The sequence below is a fragment of the Lactuca serriola genome, chromosome 3 (genome assembly GCF_051521515.1).
Source record: "Lactuca serriola cultivar US96UC23 chromosome 3, Lser_US96UC23_V15, whole genome shotgun sequence".
NCBI lineage: Eukaryota > Viridiplantae > Streptophyta > Magnoliopsida > Asterales > Asteraceae > Lactuca > Lactuca serriola.
This window is the reverse complement of record NC_136410.1, coordinates 63585951-63603511: the sequence shown is the minus strand read 5'-3', so window position 1 is coordinate 63603511 and position 17561 is coordinate 63585951. Positions and strand designations below refer to the sequence as shown.

Below are 17561 nucleotides of genomic sequence, written 5' to 3'. Positions count from 1 at the left end.
GATTTAAGATCCTCACTAGAGTGAGAGACGTGATAAAAAACCTAAGAGGAACCACAATAAATAAAACTATAAGAAAAAGAACACAAGAATGCTCACAGATTGGGATAAGGATATCAGCTTCTTTAACGCTTCCTCTGTCCCGACATTCTTAAGATCCTAAGCATCAGATGGTTTTCTCATGTGAGATGTCGGGTTCTTCACAGCGAGGTCGATCCGAGTCTTCTTGGGAGCAAGCAAAGGAGGGATCTTTTCCTTTTTTACCATGAGCAAACCACTAGAAATGTCATCTTCAAGTTCAGAAAAGACAAAGTGGGCACTAAGGCGAGTGTTTTGGATCCTACATATTAAGAAGGATCCATATAAGTTCAGGATCCTTATGATAAAATAGATAAGAACATCAAAAAGGATCCTTACTAGTGGCCATCAAAGCTGTGGTAGAAGAACCCTATTGAAGACTAGGAGACTCGAGTTTGAATGATATGATGTCTGCACGTAAAGTAAGAAAATGCCCCACCTTGTCTTTAGTATCCTCAACAGTAGGAAAAGATTCACCAAACTTGTAACCTGCATCAAAATGAACAAAATAAGAAACGTGAATCCTTAGATCCTCAAGATCAATAAATAAGATCCTAACCTTTCCATCATTGTGTTTGGTTTTAAAGACAATAGGAGATTTTTTGGTCTTAACCCTAAACAGAAAACGAGAACTCCTAAAAGTAGAGAGATCATAAATGGAAGCTAACTCAATGATGCCAATGTCTAGATTGTGGGAACAATTCACTCGCTCAATCCAATACAAAATTTTCCAAATAATGGGCATTGCTTGGACGTAAGAAAGCTTGGTGGCTTGGAAGAAATCAGAAATAATACCTGAATAAGGATATTTGAGGACCAGAGAAAAGGGATATTTAGGAAAGCATACCCAAGAAGGAGAAACGAAATCAGACTACATGGAAGGGTCAAAGGACCTGACGATCACATCAGAGAGGAAGGCTTCATTGGACTTAAGGGACTACATGTCGTCGTTATTGAAGGAACAAACCTCGGCTTGGGCCAGAAGCCCCTAATCGATAAATTCATTCTCTGGAGAAGCGGTAATGGTAGCACGAGAAGGGACCATCTTCTTGCCCGTGATCGGAGAAAGGAAAAGTACAAAAGGAAGAATAAGAAGAAGAAATTACCTGAGAAGATAGTTGTAGACGTATCGGGGAAGGTAAAAAGAGTTAAGAGGATTACTGTATTTAACCCAATGGCGTAAGAGAGAGGGTACGATTTAACCACATGATGATTGACCTTGGGCAGATAAACCCTATCCGATTAGGGTTTAAAATTCAAAATCTTTTATCTCTTTCGTTTATTATTTTGAAATTATACATTTAATATTGACAACTAACCCCGATATTTCACATGTATAATTTGGGGTCAATTGTTAGGGGTAGGATCCTTGACTCATATTCAGGATCCTCAAATATTCTTGAAGCCTCAAGATCCTTAAATATATCCTGAGATCCTGACTATTACCACTAATATTTCTAACATTTGTAATTACTATATTTTCTTTATTTATCTCACATGTGTAGAACGAGTCAAAAAAAGACCCATTCTCAATGGAGAGTCATCTCAACTAGGAAAAAGACCCAAAATACCAAGTCAAATAACGTTCATATGCTGATTTTGGAGGATCTAGGAATTATCGAACTTCTTGCTATTAGCATTAGACTATAAATAGCACATGTAATTACCACAATACGGAAACACAGAGCTCCTCCACTATACATGTACTTTAATTTACACATTCATTTCTATATTCAACATTTGATATCAATAATATCATCAAGGCAAGTGATCATTATCACCTCCCAAGGTTTTATATTGGAGATCCTATCAGGGATCACGGGCTTTCCTTGTAACTCAACTGTGTCACTTTGATTATCATTTCTTATTTGATTTATCACGAACATCACAACCTCTCATACAATTTGGTTAGATTCCACTTAGTTGATTTTTGACCAAAACACTTACTATAATCAAAATCATCATCTAAATTGATAAATTCGACTGTCAAGTCAGACGTCACGTTTTAACCGTTCTGCTTTCCTATGACCCACGATTGCCTATTCGTTACCGTTACCTCAAAACCACCCATTATTCCATATTTAACAGGAATGATTGTGTCATTCTTCTTCAAAATGTTTATTCCATCCTAACCTCTTTCTACTTTCTCTGCTAATTCCTCCTGTTCTTTTGATCTTTTTCTTCATTCTTCATAATGGTGAAAGATAATCACCCCATTTACATTGCTTTCTCTACTCTGACTTAAGGGTCACTTGATGTGATCGTCAAGTCTTTCCGCAACGATCCCCAATTCCAACCCCTTCTTCCTTCGAAGGATCAAACCATCAACGCTTCTCCCGAAGGCTTCATCAGAGTTTATACTATACTGTTTAGGTCTGGGATACGATTACCTGCATTCGAGTTTCTCAACTAAGTTCTTAGATATTACAAATTTCATATTGCCCAAATTACTCCCAATGGTTTCAAAAATATCATGTGCTTCTTTGAATAGAGCCTTAAACATGGATCCGTCTCCAACTATGTTTTGTCACTTTTATGTAACTATGGCAAGAGGGGACTGGGTATCCTTTTCTATGTGTTCTAACACAATCGAGATATGTGATGACCTTCCCACCTATATTAAGAAATGGAAGACCGAGTTTTTCTTTGTAGACGCGTCCTCTTTCGGCGTTCCTATGCAATTTGAGAGCCTTTTGAGCTGCGAGCACAAACCTAATCCTAAGTTTACGATAGACGTGCAATAGGCCGTTGATCGGCTAGTTGCAAATTACATTAAATGGAGCGATGCGGACGATTTAGTTCTCGAACTTGCTAACCTAGAGGGAACCCCTTACATGATCTGCTAGATTTGTGTGCACGTGTGTGTGTGTGTGTGTATATATATATATATATATATATATATATATATATATATATATATATATATATATATATATGATAGGATGCAACAGTAGTGGTATGTTAGTTAGAGTACCAGTAGGTTGGTTATTGTCTAGTGGAGTGCCCTAGGGGTTGTATGTAGTCATGTAGGATAGCCTAAGAACTCTTGATCTAGGCTTTCTTGCATGTTCCTTATTTGATTGTGGCTCTAAAGTAGGATCATCTGTTCGGATAGCTATCTCACCTCTCTGGGTACTTATGGTTACGCATTTCATGGAAATTGGCTGGTAGCGAAGCAATGTGCTGTAAGGAATCTAGTAGGCGGTCATGAGTTGTATGATTGATAATTGCCTGTATTATGTGCCTACTTGATCTTTGATTGTTATATGTCGACATATGGTAGCGGATGAGGTTGAGGTGATCCTGTTGTGTGTTGTAGGCCAAGATACTAGGTGCGAGCTGGCTGAATATCGTAGTCACGGAGTCTCGGAAAGAGCGGTTGGGTTGAGACGACAGACCAACATATCCGGGGTAATCCAATCCGATGATTGTGGACCCGATATGTATGCTAGTATGTTTGTTGTATGAAGTATTTTGGGGGAACTCACTAAGCTTTGTGATTGCCCAGTTATTTATGTTTTGAGGTTCTATCAGTTATCGTGTGAAAGCGAAGGCATGACTATACACATTCATCAGCAGCAATATAGATTCTATGTTAGTATATTACTTTGATTTTAACAAATGTAAATTGGAACACATGGTTTTCTTAATACATATTTTATAAAACGGAGTTTTAGCTTTAATAAAATGAAATTTTTTTATTGAGAAAATAAGACCTTCAAGAAACCAGATTTATGCTAGGAACGATTATTTTCAAGAAAGAAATCAAATGCCTATTGTTGATCGACAGGGTTATGGATTTCGTTTTTTGTTTTAGTTTGATTGTTTTTTTTGGAGACCGTAAGATAAAAAAGGGTGAATAGTTCTTTATTTGAAAGAGAGAGAGAGTTGAATTTAATAAAACCTTAAATTAAATACACAAAAAAAATTATCATAAAAACAATTTAGTCTTTTTAGAAAAAAAGACAACGAAACAAACTTAAAAAGCCCACAAAACAAAAACAAAAACGAAACTAACTTAAAAAAACCAAAAGAGTTAAGATTTTAACTAAATCTTCAAAAAAAAATTGCATATTGCATATAGCATAGGTAGCATTTTTACGTTTTTATCTAAAATGAATCAAGAAATCGAGCCAATAGAAACGTGAAATTTTTTATCTAAAACTACTCAAGAATTCGAGCATAAATGTGAAAAACCCGAATGGGTTGGGTTTCTTATTAGGGCTGGGCTGTCTTTCTGTATCAACCAAGGATATTCTCTTTTGGGACGAAAATGTTGGAGAAACAATAATATTTTTTTACAAGATAATAAGGACAAAGAGAAATAAGTGAGAATAAGAAACAAAGTAACAACACCACCACTTTAACTATTCAAGACCAAATAAATACACAGCCAAATCTAAAATATTAAAAAGAAATTAAATAAGAAAAAAAAAATCAAACATTCCTCATATCCATTCATTAATACACAACATAGCAATCATAAATTAAAGTTGAAAAATGAAGAAATCGCTCAGGTGCAATTACACATGTGCCCTTCCCCTCACTTCTAGTTTGTAGCATTGCTCCTGAACGAACCTAAAGCCTTGATGGCTGCAGCCCTCAATATATACTGATGGTATGCAGCTGCAGCCAATGCTCCAATGAATGGTCCCACCCAAAAGATCCACTGCAAAAAAAGTACAACTTTCATTACACAGCGTACAAACACTTTCTTTACACAATATACAAGACTTCTTTCTTATTCACTAGTGAGTTGTACACCATTCCTCACAACTTGTACATTCAGATAGGTTGGATTATTCAAACTTTTTACTTTTTACTAGAACCATCATTAAAGATGCCTGTTATAATGCCTTTCTACAGTCTCCAATAATAATTGTACGTTTACCTTGTCTTCTATATCAGCTTTTGTTTCTAAAAGAGTAAAAGATGGCGAAAAGTGTGTGTATGTGAGAGAGAAAACTTACTTGGTCATCCCAGACTTTTTCATTGTTGTAAATGACAGCAGCACCCAAGCTTCTAGCAGGGTTGATACCAGTTCCAGTAATGGGAATGGTGGCCAAATGCACCATGAACACCGCAAACCCAATTGGTAGTGGCGCCAAAACCTGCAATTTCCCAAATCCCAACACGAAGTACACCTCTTAAAACACAATGTACAAACAAGTCTATGGATATGGTAACTAAATGAACATGATGGAAAACGGAATACATACCGGAACGTGAGAGTCACGCGCACTCCTTTTAGGGTCAGTAGCAGAGAAAACGGTGTAGACAAGAACGAAGGTGCCAATAATCTCAGCACCAAGTGCAGTACCCTTGTTGTACCCTGGTGCAATTGAGTTTGCACCACCACCTAACGAGTTGTAGTACGATTTCATGAACAGCTTCACCAAACCCACACCACAGATTGCACCTAAACTCTGTGCAATCATGTACGCTATTGCCCTTATTAACGACACCTTTCTTGCCAAGAATAGCCCGAATGTGACCGCAGGGTTTATGTGTCCACCTATACATCAAAGGGTGTTATTGTAATTTCATATTTGGGTTTTCCGGTATGGTGTTTGAGTTGTGGAAAAGGGAGAAGGGGAGCTTACCAGAGATACCGGCGGTGCAGTAAACAAGGATGAATATCATGCCGCCGAATGCCCAAGCGATTCCGAGGAGGCCAACGCCGCCGCATGGGTCGGTTTCTTTCTTGTAGCCGATGACGGTGGCGACGGTGACGTACAGGAAGAGGAGGGTGGCGACAAACTCGGCGATTAAGGCTCTGTAAAATGACCAGAGCTTCAGTTCCCCCATGTCAAGGAGAGGTGCTGGAGGTGGGTCAACATAATCCCTCCTTGCCGTTTCTCCGGCTTCATTCACTTCTTTCGACATGCTTCTAGCTCTCTCTCTCTCTCTCTCTCTCTCTCTCTCTCTCTCTCTCTCTAAACAACCTCTGTTGTTTCTCTCTCTATAACTCAGTGAGTTGAGGTTTTGGTTATGGAGGTTTTTGGTGTTTCGGAAAGGTGGTGGGTGTGTGTCTTTATAAGGGAAATGATTGAGTTCTGGATAAGTCGAAAGGGGGGTGTTATGGGAATTTTTCAAAATTCGTGAAGTTTGTAGATTATTTGCAGGATACTCCAGGTGATTTCTGTGATTTGTGAAGAAGCCCAAAATAATCTATATTCATATGCAAATGGAACCTTGTAAAAGTCTTATTGGCATGTTAGCCCTTTAGAACAACCACAAAAAAAGTAGTTTTATGATTTGTTTAATCGGGGTCTTTAGGATTTGCTCGTTTAAAATTTATGTCTTTTTAAGAGTTTTTATTTGGTTTTTTAGATTTTAAAACAAAATCTTAAAAAGAGGATTTGGATTAGTTTATTAATCCTAAAATATAATAAACTGGATAAAATTACAGAGTCAATTACTAATCTAGTCAAATTTTCTAATGACCTTTTTTATTATTAGCTAATTTAAGACTTAGCCCAAATTAGTCATCAAAATCGTAAGTTATTGAAATGGTCTACTTTTCGGCTCTAATACTCAATGATATATTTTTTTTTCATAAATCAATACGAAACTGTAGACCATTTTATGGTCTACGGTTTGAACGGGCTAGGACACAGGTAGAGACTATCAATGCAATTTCATAACCAGTAAATGCGTCCGAATAATCATCGATTTATACACTTATACACCTTATATTTGGATGTTTTGTTTGACTTGATTCTATCGAGTAAACACAATCAACCAAAATCATATTTTCATGCAACGAAAAAGAAATGGAAAAGATAAAAAAAAAAATCAATATCATTATAAGAAAATGGGTATAAAAACTTATTAGAGACCATGAACAATGTATCTAATAAGTTTTACCTACTATTGAATTTGAACCAATGACTCCCGCCGTATGAAAACAATATTCTAACTACATATATATACTTTTTCATAATTCAATACCAAACCGTAAACCATTTTATGGTCTGCGGTTCCTCTGAATGGTCTCCTGTTTCTTAAACCGTAGATCTTAAAATGGTCTATCATTTTGTCCAAAAAACTAGGATTTTTTTTAGTATTTAACTACTATTTGTAAAAGAAAAATAACAACATTGCATTTATATGACATTCTATACAAGCTATAAACAAAAAAAAAAAAAAAGGAAAACCATAGGTACATAAGAAACCTATGGTGTATTTATATTACATCGTAGGTTTCTTACGAACCTATAGTTTTATTTTATTTTATTTTTCATTGTTTCCAAAAAAATGCATCTTTTAAATCTCCTACTAAACAAGAAAAACAAAAAAAAAAGTTCAAGATTCGGAGACACATCTAGTTGATCTTTGAAAGGTCCATTGAGAGAGAATTTCAAACTTCAAACACACACAAGAAATGCAAAACTTAAAAATTAAAACTTTATATATTATGGATCAACGAACCCTGAAAGAGTAGACGACCCACAAAATAATAGCTCATTGCCCCCAAAGAATAGTCAACCGAGCGTTGACCGTAGACCAACTGAATGAGCTACGATTTTAAAGGCTAGTTTGGGATAGATCTTAAATTTTGGCTAAAAACTAAGTAATTAAGTATTTTGTCTAGTTTCTTAATTACCTCTAAATTATATTTATACAAAGTAGCTAATCTTAAACTTGTTATTTACATCGATAAATAAGGTGTAGTTTTTAAAAACTATAGTTAACTCGACAAGTAGTAATAAGTTGCAATATTTTTCTAACCAAATACATAAAATATCTTATTATCAGTGTTACACCGTAGTAAATCGAGAAGCATTTCAAATAAGCAAAGCTAAATATCTAAAAAAAATCCAATTAAGAAGATAAAAGTTACTAAAATGGATTTAAATGTTTATAATACCTAAAACTATTTTGTTAAAAAAGATATTTATTTATAATTGGTAATATATATATATATATATATATATATATATATATATATATATGATAAAAATTCAAATGAAACAAATAAAAGATATGAACTATATTTGATAAACTAACTGAAAAATTAGTTACTAACTGATAAAAAATAACGTTCGTTAAACAACTGATAAGCTACCTGAAATATATATAAAATGACATAGAAATGGATGTAGAAGATTGTGTTTGTTTTTAATAATTAATAAATGGAATATTTGAAAGAATTTTTAAAAAAGTTCACTAAGCTCGTTGAAACGTTAGTATGAATAGTTTTTTAAAAAACTAACTTTTAGTTTGTCAAACATAACAACTTAAAAAATAAGTTAGCTTATAAGCTAATTTCGATGTGCCAAACATAGTCATAGTAACGAGTGATACGTAAACTTTACTTTGACCTTATCAATTTGATGTACATAAAGCTATGTGTTATACCTCCCTCGAAAGGGTGTAGACATCTGATATGGACACGAGACACCAACGGAAACAATATAACGAACTCTACCACCGTGGACTAATCCTCAAACTCTCTTTTTTTTCCCCATTTTATGTTTTCTCTTTGCGTATGATACATTAGAGTCTTGTACATGATGCATTAAATATTTTTACATTGCTCATAAGATAATAATTGTAGGTATAATATGGTTTGAAATATGAAATATTGAATGAAAAATGGACGATATGAGTGACATAGCCTAAACTATTACAAAATTGATGAAAGATAAATGAAAAATATAACGCCTAGCCTAAAACTTAATTTATTTTAACTCATTATAAATACGTTAAACCCACAAAAACTTGCTACCTATTCTAGATAAAGACATCTCATGACTCAAAAGTCAAAACCTAACTTGTTTAAGTTCTACATGCTTTGTGTTATATTTGTACATTTTTTCATTATTAAAGGGGTAAACTTAAAATTCATGGAACTATATGAATCTTTTTGCAAACATTCAAATAACAAAGAGTTTGGGTGAGTAGTGGAAAAGTGGGCCCACGGGTACAGCAAAGACCATGTGAGAAAGTAATCAATGTTTCTTTGGGGTGGGGCCATAATCCCCTGTGGGCTTTCTATGACAGCCTATCATACACCACACTTTATGTACAACGGCTAATTGCATGGTAATGGCCCGACTTATCTTTTTTCTTTGTATTTTTCGGTTGTTTAGAATTTTAAGTTTTAACAGCTAAAACTGGTGTCGTTGGCTTTGTTTTATTAATGATGTTGTCACTACATCCTTCAACTTTTGTCTTATATCAATATTGGACCCTCCAAATTTCGGAATTGGCTGTCACACTGTCACATGTGAGTCTTTGGGCCCTTGGTGAGTCTGTGGCATCCATTACCAACTTCTTACATTATTCCTCTTATCCTCTAACAGCTAAATTTAAAGAGCTTAAAGAATTAATAAATGAAAATTTATTTGTTAATTAAATTGTAAAATCCTTTAAATAGTTATTAAAATTTTGAATGCCTCATTTTAGTTTGTCGTAATGAAGTTCTTAAACATTGTACATTTGCCCCGATATTCAAATTTACGAAGTCAAATGAACATGCTAACTATGTTGCAAATTGTTTAGTAGTTAATACATTATTTAATGGGATAGTCATGAAACGATCATATGATTCTTGAGCATCAAAGTGTAAAGGATATAATTTTTTTAGTATTGTTAATGAAGTCAAATGAACATGCCGCAAATTATTTAGTGGTTAATACATAAAATAATGGGATAATGCATATCTTTTCTAGAATTAATATAGATGATATAATTTTTATGATTTACCGAAATAATCATAATATCTGAAAAATTACATTTTAGATTAAATTAATATTGTTTTGAACTAATTTTATGTGATATTTAAAAGCAGCTAGGGGTTGACATTTGGGATAAATCTAGAAAAAAGATGGAGTTTTTTAAGACACATCCGAAATCCAAAGAAATTATCCAAAAAAATTTAAAAGATTATTTATTTTTTACTAAAATATAACAAATCATTAAAAACTTATCAATATTGAAGTCGAGTTAAATATAAAAGTATAAAAGTATGTAATTATCTGAAAAGCAAATTCAAGATTTTATATTTTTGGAATCCAAAATGACTAATCCGAAACTTTATGGTAAATTCAATTAATACAAAAAAAATAGGTCATTTATTCTCATTAAGTGCTTATTGTGACAAAATAACAAACTCTAAAGTTATTAAAAAAAATGTGGGGTAGGGACGTCCATGAAGGTGGTTGGAGTAGGACTTAGGACATGGGAGTTGGGAGCCGTTGGTTGCTATTGACCTATTGTACAATTTAGGGATGGCAAAAAAAACCCGAACCCGAGAAGAAAACTCGAACCCCGAAGATTTTGGGGCGGGTCGGGTCACTCTTATCGGGTTTCGGGTCGGGTTTCGGGTCATTATCGGGTTTTTAGTTCGGGTTCGGGTCAGGGAGTGGGGTATGCATGCCCCGACCCGCCCCGACCCGAAAAATTATATATATATATATATATATATATATATATATATATATATATATAATGAGATTTCATCCCTCTTACCCATTTCAGCCACCCGAAGACTCTAACCTTCAATCCCATCACGTATTCCCAATTTCTCACTATTGTGATGAATTTAGTTACGATATTAGACTTTAGTAATTTCTATTTGGTTCACTTATGTTAAGAACTTATTTGTATTTTAAGCATTTGTAAGGTTTTAATTTCTCAATTGTTTCATTGTAGTTTTCCTAATTTTTTCTGCCACTATTTTCGGGTCGGGTTTCGGGTCTATATCGGGTTTCGGGTTTCGGGTCGGGTTCGGGGATATTTTTAGCCCCGACGGGGCGCCCCGATAAGAAACCCGTCGGGTTTCGGATCGGGTTCGGGGACAAATATAAATATCGGGTTCGGGTATGGGATATGCCGCCCCGCCCCGAACCCGCCCCGTTGCCATTCCTAGTACAATTGTAAACTTTGATCCTTAAAATTTAAATTTAAATATGAATATCTTTTAAGATTTGGAAAAAGTGCACCCGAACTTTATATTACACTTGTATTTGACTACACTTATTTAACATTAGGACACAACTATAAAGTTTGAGAGTTAGGATAAAACATGAGTGATAAAAAGGATCATTTTAAAAAGTTAATTGTTATATAACGTATATGTCTGTTAATAAATTGTTAATTATACATTATCTAAATTCATAATATTGCTCCTCGATCATAAATTGTTAATTATACATTAGAAATGCTTAATTATAAAGATGCACAAGTATATATAATCAAAATAACTCTTTGATTAAATAAGGAAATATAACTCAAAAAGCTTTACATTTGTTTTCTTTTAAATCCTAAAACTCGACTAAGACATTTTATTTATAGACTTCTAATAACGGACTTGCTATTAGACTATAATTAGGATTCATGGCCAACTTGCCATCTTTACAATTACTTGGTCTCCAAGTCCTCATCGACTTAGGATTCCACCAATCACTCCTGAATCTCTAAGTCCTTCTAGAGAATTCTTCAACCCCGATCTGTATTTAAAATATGGGCTCGTCGTTGTCATCACATTCCGAAAAATCACCTTCTTGTAATGTTTGGAGTCGTCTCGGACATTCAGAGGCAAAGTGACCAGGTCTGTCACACCGAAAACAAATAACCTCAGATCGGTCTGTTTCCTTACTTTTTCTGATTTTTGTCAGAACAACAATTATAATTTTTGCAATTGGTGGAATTGGGTTGAGTTCAATCAAAATTGGACTTGTGGTGATTGGGCTTACCCCTTTGTGATACCCGATCACATGATTTAGGCCCACTTGACTCGTCAGACCCATTAAACCCTCCTAATCCACTAAATCCTCTTGACCTATGATTACCAGTCGACGCCCCTTTTCTCTTTGTCGATCTTTCCTTCGCTCCACAAGACAAGCCACCGCCACCACCTGAACCACTGCCACCACTGCTCGATGACCATAGAACCTTCGGTTCTTCTCCTCCTTCATCACCCTCTTCCCTAATTCTTTCTTCATAAGCTTTAAGCCTTCCCACAACATCTTCAAATCCAACCGATTTAAGATCCAAGACTTGTTCCAAAGAAGCAACTATGTTGATGAAATTTATGGGCAAAGCTTTTAGAAATTTTTTAGCCAATTTGAATTCTTCGATCACTTCTCCTAAAGCAGCCGATTTTGAGGCGATTCCCGATAATTTCCCGCTAAAATCATAGATCGATTCAGTCTCCTACATTTTATGACTATCGAAATCAGCCATTAGGGTCTGGAGTCGGGCCTCCTTCACTCGATCAGCCTCAATGTGTCGAGCTTTGATTGCATCCCACAAGGCTTTTGAAGAATCAACTTCTCTAATCTGCATAATCGAACTTTCCGACAAAGCTTTATAGAGCAGACCTAACGCAAGGCAGTCCTACTCTTTGGTTATTATATGGTTCCTAGATCAATCATGCTCCAAGATTTGTGAATGTGGAGCACAACCTTCATCCTCATAGCCCACACCATGTAATTGGTGGGTGTGAGCATCGGACAGGTAACAGAGGTCGTTTCGGTCTCCTTCTCCCTCCCCGGAGTACCGCTTGTAACTCTTTTTTCTCCCGCCATGCTGACTACCTTGTTCAACAAGTAAGAAATCTGATCTCATAGCCTCGTGTTCTTAGCTCTTATACCAATTAAAGATGCACAAGTGTATATAATCAAAATAACTCTTTGATTAAATAAGGAAATATAACTCAAAAACCTGTACATTTGTTTTCTCTTAAATCCTAAAACTTGACTAAGAAATTGTATTTATAGACTTCTAATAACCGACTTGCTATTAGACTACAATTAGGATTCAAGGCCAACTTGCCATCTTTATGATTACTTGGTCTCCAAGTCCTCGTCGACTTAGGATTCCAACAAATTATGTTAATATCAAGTTATCTCGCATTATAAAATATTGAATAGAAGGAACATAAGAACACAAGGGTTCAAATAGTAGGTGTAGAGTTGTGTTTGCTATCCATCATAATGATATGGCATAGAGCGATGATAAATTCTTCATTAGCGATCTACATGGGACTTCCTAACGTTACATCAAGGCTTTAAGATAGCTAGTGTAACTTGTGAGCATAATGCTATGTTGTAATAGTTTATAATGTTACCATTATTAATCATAAAATCATCAACTTATTTTACTAACCTTGTAAACACTAAAATGGAACTCTTGGCAATATAATAAGGCCAGTTTGAATGTATGATTATCATCAACACAAAACAAGATGTTTAATTAGTGCAAGTCACAAGCATCGAGAGACTTGCCTTATGAAACTAATACAAGGCTTCAACTCATTTGAAAGTTTCATAGTGTGGAATATTAGTTTTGCTTATTTTATTCTAAAATAATTAAATCATTAAGAATCAACTTACATTTCATATGACGTGCATTTAAAATCTTCTTAAGGAGGGTTCTGGTTATAAGTGCAAGTGAAATGACGTTATGCAACGGTAAGGGGGCAATGCTTAGTGAATAATAATAGGTTTGCATAAAATCCATTATACCTTATAGATGGAATTTATATTTGGGTAACAACCGAGCATGTTATATAGATTGTTGAGATTATTGTATATTTACTTTATGTTGCAATACTATAAGTGGTACATACCTATAAGATTGTATGTTTGTTTGGTGTGACCATATTGTGTATTTACTTTATGTCCCACATTGTATCAAGACTTACAAGTTGTTATTATCTTGATTTGGGACATTAAAGACTAGATTAAAAGTAAATATGTTAGTCATGTAATCATTTTATATTAAAAGATAGTAGTAAAAAATTTTTAAGGATAGTGAACTAATAATTACATAGAAAACTGGTTTTCTTGACCCCATCTATAAAGACTTCTCCGATTTGTGAGGATATGAGGTTGTCCGGTATGGTGGATTAAAGGATGTAGGACGTCCTATGTGGCTAGCCAACCTACGCGTGCAAGGACGGAGCTTGAACTTTTGATTGGGGGGGCATAAGTATAATATGGGGGTGTTTAGCAAAATTAACTGGTAACGGGTAGCTTGTAGCATTTTGTTTAAACTAAACGCTACATGAAGTAGCATTTGTCAAATGCTACATGAAGTAGCATTTGGATTTCGAGCGTTTTGTTTAAACTAAATGCTAGAAGCTCGTAGTGCCAAACACAACTTTTTGTTCAAAACGGAGCATTTTGTCAAACGCGAGAAGCTAGAAGCTCGCAAACGCTCCGTGCCGAACACGCCTTATTTATAAAAATTTGAGAACAGGGGGCCATAGTCAATTTTTATAGTTTTAGGTCTAAATGAGAATTTTTTTTAGTTATGGATTAGTTCTAAAAAAACAGAAAGGGGGGGGGGGGGGGGGGAGCCCCTCCTTGCCCTTAAGAAGATTCGTCCCTGCACATGTGAACACCCCCTTGAGTCTAGTGGTTTAGTTGTGACGTAGTACCGAAGATGGAGGAAGACGATGAATTTGATTAGTTCTCTCTTCTTTCCTTCACATTTTATCTCTTTCTCTCTCTTCTTTTTGCCTCTTCACTACCTCTCCACTAGTAAACACCATTTTCACAACCTAGTGGATTGATTGTGGAATAGTTAAATAATGACGTGGCCTCATCTTCACTCACAAATCATGCATAAGGATACCCCTCAGCTCGAAGAGAGATCACTATATTCAATGAGCTAAGTAGACCCATTCAAATCTACGTCGCAACTCAAACTCCTAGTCATTTTTGTTTGAAACTCCCAAAATTCGAACTTAAGTTGCCTATAAGGAGGTGTTTAGGAGATGGTTAATCATTGTAGAGATTAAGTAGTCCAAAACGCTTTAATTAAACAAGTATAAAATTTTATCTTAAATAGAGTAAAAAAAAGTATATTAACACTATTAAATGAGATTGATTTCTAAGTCCTGATGTTTTATAAGCCGTAGAACCGAACAAGTTTAAGTACTTCCTAAACAACTTACTAATTAGAATTTTAAGAGTAAAGTAATACTCCCTCCGTCCCAAAATTATTGTCCACATACAAAAAACACACAAATTAAGGAAACATTAATTATCACTAACTTTATACAATAAAATGACAGTTTTTCTTTATATGTGATAACTAGTTTATTTGCATATGAGTTGTCACTTAATAAAATAACATAGTATAAACTAGGTATAAATTTGTAAGTTTTTTCATAAACCAAATAAATTATAGCACAACCCCCCGCCCGAAATATGTCAAAGCGTTAAAATAGGGCCGTAACACTCACCCTTGAAGCGTGAGTTCGAGTATGTTCGGAATCGTTTATTTTTGAGAAGCTTGACATGAGAAACCGTAAATCCACAATTTTTGAACTTTTCAATACTTCCAGACCATTTCATAAGAAACTTTTCACTATGAAGGTTGTTTTGTAATTTCACTAAACTATAGTGGCGGTTTGGTAATTTAATTAAATAAATAGGATTGTTTTTGGTAAAAAAAAAATACCAAATGGGGGTTGTTTTAAACAAATGGGTTCAATTATTGGGGTTGGGACTGATTTTGAATACATGGTTTAATAGGGAGGGTATTTTGGTCATTTCCTAATTAAAATGACATAGGGCTTTTATGTGCATCCCATTTTTTTGTTTGATCAGGCATATGAAAGAATGAAAGAAAGCAACAACCGAATGGAGGGGAAAAGATGCACAAAGCGGCGACTAGTGGGTGATCGATCCATCGTGAGGAGGAGGAACTCCAATCTCCGACGACTACATTATGAGTTTCTGCCCGTCGTCGGTAGCAAGGAGGTCCGATGGCGAAGCAACCAGGTCGAAAGGGAAAGTAGGAGGCGGCTTTTTGTGATCATCGTCGCCGATAATGATGGTGAGAGGGGCTATTTCGGTAGCTCCTCGTTGTTCCTCCCTTCCTGATTCAACAAAAAACGCAACAATCGAAAAGGGGTGTTTGGTGGTTCAATGTCGACAGAAGGAATGAATCATCGGGAGAAAATATGCACCCCTGGTGCTTGAATGGTGTTGAGTATTTGAGATATTGAAACTGATTTGACATATTTGGTTATTTAGGGAAGCCTTTTTAGGGTTAATCATTTTATGATTCCCTACGGTGCCTGTACAGTAGAAGTTTTTAATCGAGCTCTTCTAAGACGTTGGTTTTATATTAGGGAATTGGTTTTATATTTATGGCATATATTTTATGTTCCCTATAAATAATCATTAGGTTAGATTTTGAGGTAACCTTTTTCCAAATTAGGGTTTTTCTCTGTACGTTCATATCATAATCAATATACACAAAAACCTTTATCAGATTACTTGCATATGATGGTGATTGATTCTTGATTGTACTTGATATTCCGCATTCGTCATCTCGGTTTTAATCCTAACAAGTGGTATCAAAGCAGCTTCTTGTAGATCTCAATGATTATTGCAAGAATCGATATTGTTTATGGCAATATTTTATCATGAATCTCACCTTGTTCTTCAAGTTTTGTAAGTTTTCTGAAAAGAAAAAGTCTAATACTTCGTTTTATTGCAAAATCTTGTTCATATCTGTTGATCTTCTACTCATTATTTCATCTGATTTGTTCTTGAATTGTGTTATTTAAGAGAATTAGAAGAAAATTTCCGTGTTTATTCGAATTTTGTTGTTCAGTTCTACTTTATCTCTTTAAAAATCATCTCAGATCTATTTTCTCTCTCTAGAAACCATCTCAGATCCGTTTTTTCTCTCTAGAATTCTTAACATATCTACTTTCTCTCTCTTCAAGTTCTTTCACTTGTTGAAGATCAAATGGATCTTTTATTTTGTAACTCCATTTTAGAACTTGGATTAAAGGTTACTAAACCAATCTATGGGGTAGACAAAGTGACTTTTTTCATGTTCTTGGTGATTTTACGTTAAGAGATGTTACTGAGTTATATAATTTTTTTTGTTGATGAAAAAATAACTGAATACTCATGTGTTAATGAACGCGAATTACAAAAGAATGAGAGCATAGTAGATCAATTCTGTATTATCTATGGACATTTAGTTTGGGAAAATAAACAACAGAAGTTAGAGAAAGAAAGAAAAGAAAAGGAAGAAGTTCATGATGTTCTTCAAGTTTCTGAAGAAAAACAAACTCCAGATGTTCTTGTTGAGGGGGAGTCAAGTGTTTCAAATTTTTCAGAAATTTCACAATCTGAATCTAGTAGTTCTGAAGACGAATCTAAATGCAAAAATTCAGAAATCGTGAAAGTGAAGGTGTTTTGTTCTATTGGAACAACAACAGATGATCTTTTGTGTTTAAATAATGTTCTTGAAGGATTGGTTCCTTACATAAAGCCAATAATTCAAGATGTTCAAATTTATCAAACTCCTAAGGATTGTGTTCAAAAGTTTTCAAATGTTCAGATTCAAAAAGATGAAAAGGTTGTTCAGATCCGAAATTTGTTTCTGAAGCCTAGAAATAAGAAAAGGAAGAAGAAGAAGAAGAACAACAACAAGAAGAAGAACAAGAGTAAAATGAAGAAGGTTTGGATACCCAAGGTACAAGTATCTAATGTATGTGA

General features: G+C 34.7%; 1 protein-coding gene across 1 annotated transcript; it reads right to left on the bottom strand.

The window, feature by feature from the left end:
- Window positions 1-4422: 4422 nt before the first annotated feature.
- On the bottom strand, window positions 4423-6097 carry LOC145092466 (aquaporin PIP2-7). Its single transcript, XM_079030404.1, has 4 exons — window positions 5679-6097; window positions 5295-5590; window positions 5046-5186; window positions 4423-4744 (listed from the first exon to the last, which is right to left on the bottom strand). The coding sequence occupies exons 1-4, from the start codon at window positions 5959-5961 to the stop codon at window positions 4625-4627; spliced, it is 840 nt and encodes a 279-aa protein (XP_078886530.1). The 5' UTR covers window positions 5962-6097; the 3' UTR covers window positions 4423-4624.
- Between the last annotated feature and the right edge of the window lie 11464 nt (window positions 6098-17561).

What these genes read in the sequence shown, in the direction of transcription:
- LOC145092466 (XM_079030404.1), bottom strand. Translation starts at nt 5,961, where the DNA reads ATGTCGAAAGAAGTGAATGAAGCCGGAGAAACGGCAAGGAGGGATTAT. An exon ending in CTGCACCGCCGGTATCTCTG is followed by an intron (nt 5,591 to 5,678) that starts GTAAGCTCCCCT and finishes TTTGATGTATAG; the next exon opens with GTGGACACATAAACCCTGCG. An exon ending in AAAAAGTCTGGGATGACCAA is followed by an intron (nt 4,745 to 5,045) that starts GTAAGTTTTCTC and finishes CTTTTTTTGCAG; the next exon opens with TGGATCTTTTGGGTGGGACC.